Source organism: Natator depressus, chromosome 6, assembly GCF_965152275.1.
Source record: "Natator depressus isolate rNatDep1 chromosome 6, rNatDep2.hap1, whole genome shotgun sequence".
Taxonomy (NCBI): domain Eukaryota; kingdom Metazoa; phylum Chordata; order Testudines; family Cheloniidae; genus Natator; species Natator depressus.
This window is the reverse complement of record NC_134239.1, coordinates 5,453,492-5,468,849: the sequence shown is the minus strand read 5'-3', so window position 1 is coordinate 5,468,849 and position 15,358 is coordinate 5,453,492. Positions and strand designations below refer to the sequence as shown.

At 41.6% G+C, this 15,358-nt stretch overlaps 1 protein-coding gene across 1 annotated transcript; it reads left to right on the top strand.

Annotated features, from left to right (window-relative positions):
- Positions 1 to 8,381: 8,381 nt before the first annotated feature.
- Positions 8,382 to 12,547, top strand: LOC141989165 (olfactory receptor 5W2-like). Its single transcript, XM_074955556.1, has 2 exons — positions 8,382 to 8,390; positions 11,600 to 12,547. Exon 2 carries the CDS (start codon positions 11,600 to 11,602, stop codon positions 12,545 to 12,547), a length of 948 nt encoding a protein of 315 aa, XP_074811657.1. The 5' UTR covers positions 8,382 to 8,390.
- Positions 12,548 to 15,358: the final 2,811 nt, after the last annotated feature.

Sequence of the window (15,358 nt, the reverse complement as noted above, 5' to 3'; positions counted from 1 at the left end):
GAGGGATTCTCTGTGTTTTGAATCTGATTCCCCTGTAAGGTATTTACCATCCTGATTTTACAGAGGTGATTCTTTTACTTTTTCTTTCATTAAAATTCTTCTTTTAAGAACCGGATTGCTTTTTCATTGTTCTTAAGATCCAAGGGTTTAGGTCTGTGTTCACCTATGCAAATTGGTGAGGATTTTTATCAAGCTTTCCCCAGGAAAGGGGGCGTAGGGTTTTGGGGGAAAATGTCTCCAAGTGGGCTATTTCCCTGTTCTTTGTTTAACACGCTTGGTGGTGGCAGCACAGGGTTCAAGGACAAGGCAAAGTTTGTACATTGAGGAAGTTTTTAACCTAAGCTGGTAAGAATAAGTTTAGGGGTCTTTCATGCAGGTCCCCACATCTGTACCCTAGAGTTCAGAGTGGGGAAGGAACTGTGACAGCCCCTCGACAGGATTATGTGTTTGGATCCCATGTAGGGGCCCAGGACCGTGTTTCTTTCTTTTCAAATGCCGCACAGAACAGTTCACGCATGCAGAGACCCAAGTCAAAAATGAGGACTCAGTTGTAACGATGTTTAAGCAGATGCTTAAGTCTCAACAACAGGATATCCAGAAACTCCAAGCCCATGTGAATGAACTAATAATGGAAAGCCAAGGTCCGGCACCATCAAACCATCCAGGGGTCTCCGTTAACTCCTTCCATCTCTCTGGTGGACAGCCTCCAGAGAAATAGTAGGAAAATCTGTAGATTATTTGTCTGCATACTCTAAAAATTACTCAGCATAATGCCAATCGGCCCCAAGCATTGTCATAGTTCCTTTAGGCAGGGATGCAAGCGGGAGACCCACAGTATCTACAGTGGAAGGGGGCCGCCACAGAAATTTTATTATAGATCCTGGGGCAGCAATTACTATTTTCCATGTTAAGGATCCTAGATCCTTGTCTCTGTCATCAGGATGTACAAAAACACTTGCAACTTTTGCAAGTAATCAGGTTGTTACCACACTTTCTATACCCATTGCAGTACAGATAGGTCACCTAAGAAAAGTTCATACCTTTGCATTGATGAAATTAGAACCCTATTGGAAACTGATTTCCTATACAAACAGAAATGTGTTCTTGATTTGGGTAACCAATTGTTGTGTCTTACTGTAGAACAGGCAAAGGACGACCCACCAGTAATCATATCTGAGTGTGGCATGATATCTCCAGTGGAGGACTCTGAACCTGAGGGGTATGATTTAAACAAAATAGTGGCTAACCGTGCAGACCAACGTGAGTTACAGGTATTACTTTGCAAGCATGCAGATGCCTTTGCTAAATACAAACTTGATTGTGGATGTATGGCAGTCACCACTGTTGTGGAAGGAGGAGATATATCAGCCCAAAGACAAAGTCCTTACCCAGAACAGGCAAACTCATATATAGAAAAGACCATCAAGTCTTTACTAACACAGGGAGTACTATGTAAGTGCACTTCCACTGCCAATTCCCCATTTGGCACACGAAGAAACCAAATTGGCATCTCACAATTAAATTATAGACGCCTGAACCAGGTCACACCCACTTGTGCCCCTACAGTGGCCAAGATGCAAATTTAATCAAGTCCGTTAATCCAGAAGCTAAGTGGTTTACTGTTCTTGACATCAGTAACAGCTTTGGACATTATCATTGGCCCACATTTTACAGCACCGTTTTGCATTTAGTTTCCAAGGAGTCCAATATTCCTGGACACATTTACCCCAGGGATATAAAATTCTTCAGCTTTATTCCATGAGCAATGAGGCAGGTACTGTGGCAATTTTCTAAACCAGCTGTTTTATTTCAATATGTAGATAACCTGTGTTTAGCAACACAGACCAAAAAGGAGTGTCTAGAAAGACATAACGAGCTCCTACAGATCCTATAGGAAGCAGGGCTAAACTGCAATCCGGCCAAGGCACAGCTAATGGCAATCGTGTCTCTTTCTTGGGTCTCACCCTGAGAAAATGGGGTAGAACCCCAGCACAACAGAAAGTAGATGCAATCCAGACATTGCCTTTACCACAGGACCCTTTAAAATCCTTTTTGCGTTTCACTGGGTACCACAGGGATTTGCTTCCATTGCAGGATCCTTGTAACAACTATTTAAAAAAAGGGATCCGATGGAAATGGACTGAGCAACAGCCGGAAGCAGTATCCCAGCTGCAGCAAGGCATTGTCAAGGCTCCGGTGTTGATCACTCCAAATCCTGAGATACCCTATCATCTGGAGGTAGCGGTGAGTGTTAATGCGTTAGCGACTGTGGCTTCACAAGGGAGACATGGGAAAATCAGACCTGTGGCCTATGCCTCACGTTTAATGTCATCAATTGAACTTAAGTATGACAATTGTGAAAAGTACCTATTGGCAACCAGTCGGTGCATACAACACTTTTCTTTTTCTAATTGGCTTCCGTCCAATCATATTACAGTCATCGAACACTCCCCTTCGGTTCTTACTGTCTAATGGGGTAAAAGATGGGCAAGTCTCAGATGCTCGCCTAGCCCACTGGGCATTATTGCTGCAAGAAAAAAAAATTGCAGTAAAACCTATTAGGACACCATCTTTGTTACCAACTGCCCTACTGTACCAAGGGGAGCCACTTGTGTGTCCCGATCTTGATCAATTTGATCTAAGGGGGAGGAAAAACAAAAGCTTTTCCAACCATTGATCCAGAAAACAAATTCTGTAAATAGGTATCACTTCTTTGTTAACGGTTCTAGTTAGTACCATCAAGGTAAACCTCATTACGGATTATAAAGAAATACAAAAATTGGATAAAAACATGGTGAAAGTAATCCTAAAGCTTTCCAAAACAAGAAGAAAAGGGTCACTAACAGTAGATACTTTGTACAAAAGAAATGCACCATTAAAATCTCAGGTGTACGAAGGTCCTTGGATGGCTTTGCAGATTGACTTTGTAGGTCCTTTGCAAAGGACCCAAAGAGGGAACCAATACCTATTAATGGTCGATCCTTTTTCAAAGTGGGAAGAAGCATTTCCTCTTAAGGCCAATACTGCAAAAGCCACCACCAAGTTCCCAATAATGCAAGTCTTCTCTCGATGGGAGATCCCTCCAGAGGTAGAATCAGACCAGGGATCACATTTCACTAAACAGTTCTTTAGGGACTGTCTTAAGTTAATGGAAGTCCTGCAGAGACTACACATCCCATACAGACCACAGTCATCTGGGATGGTGGAACAAAGCAATCAGACTATAAAAGTGATGTTGAGGAAACTGGTTAATGCAAATGGACTTAACTTGAACACTCTCATGCCTCTAATTTTAATGGCATTGAGAGCGACACCTGTTGCATCTTCTGACAAAACACTTTGAAGTGATGACAGGCGGAACAATGCAATTACATTTAATTTGGCAAACAAGTGGCACTCAATCAGAGGGAATAAAAATGGATACCTACCTGCAGAATCTGCAAAAACATTTAAATCAAATCCACTTGCAGGTAGCAGCTAAACTGGGAAAAGCCAAACGTAAGGCAAAGGCTTACTTTGACAAAACCAAAGAGAGACTACTAGGAAGGTTAAAAACCAAGTAATGTTGTTGTTGTATAAATCACCAGAACATGGGTTGTGTAACCGATGGATCGGACCCTTCTGAATCATCGATAAACTCAGTTCAGCGGTGTATAAGATTAGAATGACAGGAGGCAAGAGTAATAGAAACAGAATGTATCATACTAATCAGTTAAAGTTGTATAGATCATCCAGGTTGCAGGAGCAATTTCCTCCTCAGATCTTAAGTGAACAGCATCCGATGGAATCGTGACACCTGGAGTCCAGCTGATTGCAACCATAAAATGGACATTGATATTTCTGATTTACTACACCCTTATCATTGCTCTAAGGGTAAGACTGAGCCAAAATCACAAATTTGGGACTGAACTGTTACAACCCTATGAAACCAGATGACACAGTCGTGCTCAATTGCCTGAGCACGTGAAACAGGACATACCAACACAAAAGGAATGGACTATTATACTCAACCCAGGACTTATCCACAGGAAAAGCAATTTACTGTTTATAATAAGTATGACATAACCCAACTGTTTAATGAGACCCAACGTAAAAGTAATCAGCTGATCCCTTTAAAACAATGATCAGCACAGGGATCAACATTTTAAAAAGGGAGATTATATGCGCTGCATATGGGGAATACGTAGTAAATGTAATCACTGATGCATTATGATCCTTAAGATTGGGAAAGGTTCCTGACTTAATTAAAAATAAGCAACTATTCAGTTGGTACTGTCCCAAATGTTTTCAAAAGATGGAAAAGGAACAATCCACATGTTTGGATTCATGCCAGCATTTATCAGTAAGTGCTATGAGAAAAATGGGATCTGTGACACCTCACTCCAACCGAGACAGTTGTTTTCTTTCTAAAGATTGTATAATGGCACAATCTTTGTATGTCTCATTCACAGACTCATTACCAGTTTGACCCAGACAAGGATGTGTACAGGCAACTGGTTGCTGTCCATTCTATAGGTCCCCTTGAAGATGACATCTATAGGGAATGCATTAATGCACCTCCCCTGGTGGTCTATCACACTCCAACTCGTACTGAGGCTCTTTTTAGAGCAACATCTGTGGCACTTTCTAAGTCTATCTGTAGATGTAACATGTCTGAAACAGACAGTGTTCTGTGTGGACTGCAGGGAGAGAAAGTATGGAATTCATCATTGTCATGCCTGGTGAGGCTGACCAAGTGGAACATTTTGATAGAGAGGGTGATCTATGCTGGAAATAACCAATTTTGCATGGTTACCAACCAAAAGAGGTACCATTATGGACCTTTGGAGTGTCCTGTCAGAGAACCAAATTTTTGTTTCACTCCAAAGCAACCTACTTTGATAGGAAATTAAGTTATTTCCCCATTCCCACTTTTGAAAACATTACTATTATTCAATCCAACCCAGCTTACCATCTTTATGAAAATGGCGTTGAAACTGTCCCCATAAATACTTAGCCACCTACATCCTACCTGTGTGATGGGGTGCATTGGTGCAAACCACCCCGTCAAAGGGGTGTGTGTAGCCTATAGGACTAACCTGTTTGCTTGCATGTGTGTGTGTATATATATGTCTTTTCTTATAGTTTAAATATTTGCTTTATTGTAATAGGTTTATAAATTTACATTAAAGTAAGTTTGGCTGTAATGCAAGAGACCTACAGGCCATATCCTGTATGCTAAGCTAAGGTAAGTTAACACATCTATATTAAGACCTTTTACCCAGAAAAGTAAAGTGGACCTTCATCTTGTTACCTAAATAGATAAGTACCCACGCTTATGTCTATGACCTTTTATCTAGACCAATAGACAATGGAGAATGGCATAGTGGGTTTTTCAATGTTGTATCCACAAACTTAACAGGTACACCACAAGGAAACGTATGTGCGTATGTACGTGTTATCAATACGCAAAAACATACTAGCTTATGGAGTAAGCGTACCCTAAGATTTTGTGGGTGAGGAATGAACTTTGAGCATAGGAGGAAGGATTTCCAGCACTTGTTCCCTATAAAAGAGGTGACCCACTTCGCTAGAGCACACCACTCCGCTCTATCATTCTCACTTACTCTATCTTACTTTCACTCACTCTTTCTATTTTATTTTATCTATTCTATCTATCTACTATGACTACTACTATTAGAAGGCTATACTTGTTCTTCTTAAACTTTCAGTTTCAAGGGAACTAGACTAAGCTTGGTTTCCTCAAGCTTTTATTCTTAGTTTTGTTTATTAGGTTTTGATTTTAAGTTTAAGTTAGTCAAGTAAACCCTAAGTTAGCTCTTAGCATTACTTTCTTCTAAGCACTGCATCCCTCACTCAAGAATTGAGAAACCTGAACTGCAAGGCTGGTCCTGTGTCTCTTCCCATTAGGCCAAAGCTCTGTTGCATATAATACTGTATTAGCATATGTATCTTTTGAATAGCAGTAATGCAATTGTAACTTTGTAACTCTGGGTATTTTACCATTTACTTACTATTCTTGATTTTAATTAAAGGTCTTTAAGGCTATATCTGTCTGAGTGTGAGCTTCCTGTCATACCCCCAAGGGTCCTTGTAAATTCTGTGCAGCCTGATTCAGGACAAGAACTTTTATCTTCTGATCAAAAAGATTGGAGAGCCTAAACCCCATACTATTAATAATAATAATTAATTATTAATTATTATTATTATTGTTAATGAAATGAACTTAAAATTGATAAATTAAATTAATATTATGAGCTAACACCCTAAATCAGGTAACAGTCTGCAACTTGTGCAGTTCTAGCTTCTTCTCATCTTCACTCTTACTTATTTCGCTTATTTTTCTGTCACTATTTCCCTTATCCGAAATAAGCAAACAGAAGATAAGAAACCAGTAAGCACTTTGTCTGTTCCCCAGCCACCACACTGAAAACTCACTTAAAATCATTACCAGTGTCTCAAAGCAATCAGCTGTGCACAGATACTGCTCAACTACGCCAGTGTGATGTGTCAGGTCACAGAAACCCCTTTAGGTCTGCCACCCAATTTCCTGAGACTCCCTTTGAGCCTGTTTTCCCTGCCAGCTTGGGACTTCAGGACCTTACCTGGTTTGAGCCAGACACGCTTGCCTGCTGCAAACACAGATCCAAGTCTGAACCACGTCCCCCACAAGATGCAGGCTTCACTGAAAACAGCAAAGAAGTGCTCCTGTCTCCAGCACTCAGATACCCCACTCCCAGTGGGGTCCAAACCCCAAATAAATCTGTATAACCCTGTATAAAGCTTATAGAGGGTAAACTCAGAAATTGTTCGCCCTCTGTAACACTGATGGAGAGATATGCACAGCTGTTTGACCCCCGCTATTAATACATACTCTGGGTTACTTAATTAGTAAAAAGTGATTTTATTAAATACAGAAGTAGGATTTAAGTGGTTCCAGGTAATAACAGACAGAACAAAGTGAATTACCATACAAAATAAAATAAAACACGCAAGTCAAAGCGTAATACAGTAAAAACTAAATGCAGGTAAATCTCACCCTCGGAGATGTTCCAATAAGCCACTTTTACAAACTAGACTTCCTCCTAGTCTGGGTCCAGCAATCACTCACACCCCTTTTATATAGTCTCTCTCTTGTGGTTGGAAACCCCTTCCCCTCTCCTATGCAGAATCTAGCTCCAAGATGGAGTTTTGGAGTCACAAAGGCCGACACCACATTCCCAGGAAAGCTCAGATGTGGACTGGTGTCTCTCAAAGTTCATTGTCAGCTTAATGACAGGTTTCAGAGTAGCAGCCATGTTAGTCTGTATTCACAAAAAGAAAAGGAGTACTTGTGGCACCTTAGAGACGAATAAATTTATTTGAGCATAAGCTTTCATGAGCTACAGCTCACTTCATCGGAAGTCCACTGAATGCATCCGATGAAGTGACATGTAGTTCATGAAAGCTTATGCTCTAATAAATTTGTTAGTCTCTAAGGTGCCACAAGTACTCTTTTTCTTATTGTCAGCTTAAGTGTTTCTTGATTGGGCGCTTACTGAGAATAGTCTTTTCTCAAGAAGCTGACCAACTGCTTCACTGAGGCTACTTAAAATCAAACAAGTACACAGCCAATATTCAAAACTCTGAATACAAAAATGATACATGCATGCAAATAGGATGAATATATCCAGTAGAACATAACCTTTGCAGAGATATGTTACATGGCATATCTACCATAAAACTTATTCCAGTTATGTCATATTTATATTCATAAGCATATTTCGGTAAAGCATTATGGGGTGCAAGGTCATACTCTGTTTCATGGACTATAAATTATAGGAAATAAATAAAATTAACAAAAGAATTGGGAGGGAGCTGGCCTGCTCGGAGATAATTTGCAGCAGCATCTGTAGAGATGCTGCAGAGATCTTCAATATTAACCACCAGTTTGGGGAATATCCTCCTTTTTGCACCCTGCCCTGACTTTGGCATTTTCAATGAGGACTGTCCCAAGGAGTCACAGGAGGCAGAGAAGCCAGGAGGAGGAATTACGAGCATGACTCCTAGAGGAAGTAGGTGCATAGGTTTTCCTGGGCACAGACCTGGAGTGACAGACTTGGGAGTTTCTGAATACAGAGATTACTGTCTGTTGGTTATTTCTACTGGTGTTCAGGGAAGCAGGACGTCATGTACATTCTTTGAAACCCCTCCCCCACGGATTATACCAAAGAATGTAGCTGATTTGTATAATCAATTTTTCCTCCTAATACAATCAATCCTGCAATGCCTCACAGGTTGGCACCACCGAAGAGAGGGGGGCACCAATATGTCCTGGAGCACTGATAATACCAGCCAAGCCTGCACACCCGTGGGGGATAATTTCTGCTACCATAGTGAAGAAGAGAAGAGTCATCACTGGGCCTGCCTTGGATCTCCTTGGGCGGAGATGATGACCACAATGTCCTTGTGCATCTGCAGCCATGGATCCATGCATGGGCCCACCCCTGTGGTGACCTCACCCTTTCATGCCAATCCAACGCTACTGTCAGTCAGCACCACACTTTTGGTGTTACTAGGATATTTTCTAGGTTGGTGGCTGTGACATACCAGGGTCCAACCCAGACTAATCAGCAGCCGTGTCACATCTGCCCGCAACCTTGGAATGCCTTAATGAAGTGGCTTCCACCTGGGCCACTCAAAAATAATTGTCCAGAATGAAAATCACACCCTGAGCATGTGTGTGTAACTGCAGCCTGGCCAGGAATAGTTGGCTTACACTCAGGCTCTCACCACCCTTGGTTATACTGCAGGATGATTCCAAAACACTCCCCAGTCTTTGATTTCCCTCCAGAAATGTATGTCCTGTGCTGCCCAGTCCTCTCCTGGACAATACCAGCTACATTATACATCATTTCTTTAATAGCACTAATATGCCTGCAACTTAGTTTCTCAGACACTTCTATGCTTCCTAATTTGTTCTCACTTAAAATCTATCTTTGTAGTCAATAAACATTCTTTTATTGTTTTATCTAATCCAGTGTATTTAAATAGAAATCAGACATGGTTACAAGAAAAATAAAGCTAGAATGCAACTTGTGCCTAAGTTAACAAATGATGTGAAACTCAAAGCAAAAGTTTCCTTACCACATGCTTTCAGCAGTCTTACTAACCAAACTTCTTAGGTCAGGACCCCTCCCCCAGTCCCAGGGCTGCTTCCTTTATCCTGTCAGATGCATCAATGGGCAGGCAGAGAGAGAGAGAGAGAGCGCGCGCGATGGCTTGGGCTGTCTGCCCCTACTTTTTATAGTCCTATCTGCTCTTTGAGAAACTTTTCCACCTGGTTACCAAAAGAAAAAATGTCTATGTAGAAGGATGGCCCCTGCTGCTTTTTCCTCACCTCTTCCTCTTTCTTTTGTTTCCCTTCCTGCTTGATGACTCTGGTTACTGTTTAGCTACAAAATGAACCAACACACATATTTCTTTGTTTAAGACAGACCAGTTTGCCAGCCTCCGTTTGGAACATGTATTAATAACATGATACAGTGTAATCTTATAACTTCTCATACGTTATCAAAAATGTATTAATATTTGTGATGAGAGCATGACTATTTCTAGTTGACTCATAGATTTATTTAGCATCTTAAAGCTGAGCTCTGTGTGCAGATAATATGCAAGCAATAGGGATAGTTTGTGAACTGCAGAAGTCCGAAACGTCATAATTCCAGAGCTCCTCTGGTCATCATGTGGTCTCCATCAAGTAAAATGAGTGAACCTATCTTTCCTACCTTTGGGAAGTAACCTAGCAAGGGAAGGACATAGGATACCTTGGATGATTCTCACTCTATAAATAGCTAGATAATCTGGAGTACTTTTACATGTCTTACAGGTTTTACATTCCACTTATTGGGGTGAGGACAATGAGGTGATTCTGAAACCACGAATGACTGAGAAGACATTAGCTACAGCTGCCAAAAATAAGTACGTGTCACCTGTATCTAACTTTCTGTTCCTCTGATTCTGAATTTGTTGCTAAGGCTGGTTGAAAATTTTTCTTCACAAGTGATTTTGATGGGAAATTGGATTTTCCAGTCAACTATTTTTTCCATGACATTATCTTTTCCCTGGAAATTATAAGATTTCCATCAACATTCCAAACTCCCCTCCTCCCTAAACGATTGCTGTGGGACTCTGGTGATGTTCCAGGGAAGTTCAGCAAGAGGAGAGACCATCATGCATCATGAGGGATGTAGTGCAGCCTGGGAGCCCGGCCCATGTAAGATATTGGTTGTGTGTGGTACTGGATGCACACCCAGGGTATTTCCAAGCCAAAATATTTTTAGCAAAAAGATTTAGGTCTCCACAAACAAGCCCCCTTTTAGTATCAGCTCTATGAGATACCTGGTATGCACTGAAAACAACAGAATGAAATATACCCCTAACCTCATACTCTGTAACTCTGGTAGAAATTGCATCATTTAATAGCATAATAAGAAAGAGTGGGACAAATTAATCCCCAGGGCATGAATTACACAGAATGTGTCTTTGGTTCACTGAACGCTTTAATTAGGTATTATGGTTCTCTGAGCTCAGGTATTCCCAGTTGCTTCAGGAATCATGTCCCACAGATCACACATCTCAGTATAAAACTTCCCAAATGCTCCAAACTAGCAGTTTCTGTCAATGGGGAAATGCCACCACATCTCTCTCTCTCTCTCTCTCTCCTCAGCAGGTAGGTGCTATTGTCCTGAATTACAGTAACACACACACAGAGACACCATGGGGATCAGCAGGTATTAAATTCAAGACCTCCAGCACTAAAAGCCTCAGCCCCAACTCCGACCCCTTCAGCTAAAGGAGCAACCTCCTTAGTTGGAAAAAATAGGCAATTACCTAGTCACTGAAGCCAGGGCTTCCCATTCTGTCTCTGGGTTTCATACAGGCTCAAGCAAATGTCCAAAAGCTTAATTAGCACAGTAAGCAACTTTACCGCAAACGGATTTGCCAGGCAAGAGATCTCCCCTTGCCCAAAGAGGGTGGAAAGACTGACACTCCTTTACTCTCATCCCTTCTTTAGCTAAGGAATAATCCCTTCAGAGTAAAAGAAAAGGAGGACTTGTGGTACCTTAGAGATTAACACATTTATTTGAGCATAACCTTTTGTAAGCTACAGCTCACTTCATCACTTCACTGTAGCTCACGAAAACTTAAGTTCAAATAAATTTGTGAGTCTCTACGGTGCCACAAGTACTCCTTTTCTTTTTGCAGATACACACTAACATGGCTGCTACTCTGGATCCCTTCAGACTGATTCTCTCACAGCAGAATCACAAGTCACCGTTTTCTGTTCAGATTAGTGAACAGGAGTGTTTGTGTGGGGGGCATGATTAACCTGTGCGTCATTGTATTTGAACAGTGTCTGCATTTTATAGAACACCTGGAATTACAAGCTGTGAACATCTGGCTCTGTGGACTAAGCCCTTCCTGGAGCAGGTACTTATGTCCATTAAGAAGCTGATCTCCATTTATCTTCATTTATTTCATTACAGAAAGGGAGCAGGTTTTCTGCACCATACACCTGCCCTCATCTCTGTAGCTGCCTGATCTCTGTTCAGAGGAGATGGAAAAGGGAAATCTCTCGGAGGCGACTGAGTTCATTCTCTCAGGACTTACAGATCGTCCGGAGCTTCAGGTCCCCCTGTTTGGGGTGTTCCTACTGATTTATGGCATCACCCTGCTGGGGAATGGGGGAATGATTTTGTTAATCACAATGGATCCCCGACTCCACACCCCCATGTACTTTTTCCTCAGGAATTTGTCTTTCTGTGACCTCTGCTTTTCTTCGATAATTTCCCCTAAGATGTTGCTGAATTTCTTAGCTGAGAGGAGAAGCATTTCTTTCACTGCCTGCGCTCTGCAATTGTTTCTCTGTATCATTTTTGCAGATGTTCAGTGCCTCTTGCTGGCTGTGATGGCGTATGACCGTTATGTGGCCATCTGTAACCCGCTGCTCTATACAGTCACCATGTCCAGGCAGCTTTGTAAACAACTGGTGGCTGGAGCGTACACTGTGGGGGTGGTGGATTCAATGATACACACATGTTTTACATTTCGGCTGTCATTCTGCAGCTCCAACATCATCAATCATTTCTTCTGTGACATCCCCCGGCTGCTTGCGCTCTCCTGTTCTGACACCCGCATCAATGAGATTATGACATTTGCTTTCATGAGCTGCATTGTAGTGACTAGCTTTGTGACTGTCCTCCTCTCCTATGTCTACATCATCTCCACCATCCTACAGATCCATTCTTCCAAGAGCCAGAGCAAAACCTTCTCCACCTGCTCTTTCCATTTAACTTCTGTGGTCCTGTTTTATGGCACCCAACTCTTCATGTATTTACGTCCCCCCTCCAGCTATCCCATGGACAGAGACAGAGTGGCCTCAGTGTTTTACACGCTGGTGATCCCCATGTTGAACCCCCTCATCTACAGCCTGAGGAACACGGAGGTGAAGGACGCCCTGAGGAGAGCAATGAATAAACTCCTAACTCTTCTTGAATCTGTTTAACTCTATACCTGTTTAGTGGAAGCTTGGTGAATTCAATTCTCAGCCAAATGTAATTTAATTTTGCAGAGCCCATGGTAGTATTGTTCATTATTGTACTGTTATTGTTACTAATTTGTTTATATTCCAAGAAGGTCTGCAGACCCCAACTGAAATCAGTGGACAAAACAGAGGAAGACTCACAGGGCAGATCTAGACTTAAACCAGCTCAGAAGGATGCATGTCTCCAGCACGCAGACATCAAGCTCCCAATGGGCTCTAATCCCCAAACGAATCCATTTTACTCTGTATAAAGGTTATACAGGGTAAAATGATAAATGTTTGCCCTCTATATCACTGCCAGCGAGATATGTACAGCTGTTTGCCCCCCAGGTAACAATTACTTGCACTGAATTTATAAATAAACAAAAGTGATTTATTAATTATAAAAAGTAGGATTTAAGGTGTTTTAAGAAATGACAGAGATAACAAAATAAGTGACAAAGCAAAAGAAAACAGAACATGCAAGGCTAAGCTTAATTACACTCAGAAATCAGTTACAAATGTTGACTTCTTATCCCAGTTGTTACTTGAGGTAAAATCCTTCTCAGGTCAGATGCCCTTTCTGAGCTGGGTCCAGCCTGTTCTCACCCACTCCTGTGGTAACAGTCCTTTTGTTTCCAGGTGTTTGCAGTTACCTCCGTGGGGTGGGGAGGCCATGACTTAAGCCAGCTGAAGACATTCGTTGTTTGCTTCCCTTAGGCAACTTCCATAAGGCAGGAAATCTTTTTTAGAATTCCACCCCATCTGGAAACGTACCAGCTTCAAGATGGATTTCAGTATCAGGGGACATGGTCACCTGTCACTGTAAGACCCCAGTCTCAATTCTTCTTGGGTTGTCCCACAGGTACACAGGAAGGCTTGCAGGTAAACAGAGCCATTTACAGTTCATTGATTTTGAAGCACCTTTAATGGCCTGCACTTAAAATATCTACATCAGTAATACAAGTTTATACCTTATTCTCCTAACTCCGGACATAGAAATAATACATGTAAAGAAATAGGATGAACATACTTAGTAGATTATAAGCTTTATAATGACTTGTTACATGGGGCACTTAACATAAAGCATTTTCCAGTTATGTCTTATTCAGAAACATATTTTCATAAAGCATATGGACTTCAATGTTACACATGGCTTTGCCCAGCACTGGACAGAAGAGGGAATTGAACCTTAATCTCCCACCTCACAGGTGACAACCCCCACTAAGTGAGAGACAAACAAATCAGTTTCAGAGCATTTCAGCCTTTAATTGAAATGACAGTGAGCCATTCATGGGAGGGGAAGTAAAGAATTATCCTTAGAGGAGAAATTTCAATGTTTCTGAACATATTTACCTATCAAAAGAAGGAAAGAGCTTTACCAAGGGAAGGAGAAGAGTAACTGGAAGAGGAGAGAAAAATAGCTTTGATAGAAAGGGGGAAACTCCCCCATCGATTCAGAGAATGTCTATACTAAAGCCATTACTTGACTTAGAAATGGTGTGCAGCAGCGCCAGAGCGTAGATGCTTTCCACATTCATGGAAGGGTTTTCCTTCAATATAGTTAATCTTCGTCTCCGAGAGGCAGTAGCTCGGTCAATGAAAGAATTACACTGAGGGTCAGTACAAGCTAACAGCCTTGCACAGAGTGTGAAAAGTTTCCCCACCCTGAGTGACTGAGCTCTGTTGATCTAATCTTTAAGCATAAACCAGGCCTCAGAGAAGCTGCCTATGAAAAAGGCCAGTTGGGAAATCTAGTCCTATCTCCCTGCCAGAGCAGCAGAAACCCCTTTGGTTCTTTTTGTTCAGGCTAGTTGGAAATATTCCAGCTGTGCCAGCTTCTCAGTAGACATTATTCTGCAATCTGATCAAGCTCAGAGTCAGGCTGTCTGTGTGTGTGTGTTTGGTGTGCATCAGGAACTAGGTGTGTGTATTTGCTGGGGGGTACAGTGGAGCTGAATGTCAAGTGTAGAAAGGTGTGTGTCCCTTGCCCTGCCCACGGCTCAGTTTAAGAAGTGCTCCTGTCTCTAACACTCAGATGCCCAGTTCCCAATGGGGTCCAAACCCCACTTCAATGTGCTTAACTCTGTATAAAGCTTATACAGGGTAAACTCATAATTTGTTCACCCTCTATAACACTGATAGAGAGATATGCACAGCTATATGCCCCCCCTCAGATATTAATACATACTTTGGGTTAATTAATAAGTATAAAGTGTTTTTATTAAATACAGAAAGTAGGATTTGAGTGCTTCCAAGTAATAACACAGAGAACAAAGTAAATTACCAAATAAAATAAAAGACACAAGTCTAAGCCTAACACAGTAAATGGAGGTAAATCTCACCCTCTCTTGATCCAGCTGAAGACAAAATGGAGAGGTTTCCCCAGGGGCTTAGATAGTCTCTCTCTTGGGGGTGGAAACCCCTTCCCCTCGCCTATGCAGAATCCAGCTCCAAGATTGAGTTTTGGAGTCACAAGGGCAAATCACATGTCCATGCATGACTCAGTTCCTTACAGGATGACGACACATTCCCAGGAAAGCTCACATTGTTAGCTTAAGTGTTTCTCGATTGGGCACTTACTGAAAATAGTCTTTTCTCAAGAAGCTGACCAACTGCTTCACTGAGGCTACTTAAAATCAAACAAGTACTTAACCAGTATTCACAACTTCGAAAACAAACTGTTACATGCATGGAAATAGGATGAATATATCCAGTAGATCATAACCTTTGCAGAGATATGTGACATGGCACATCTAGCATAAACCACATTCCACTTATGTCATATTTACA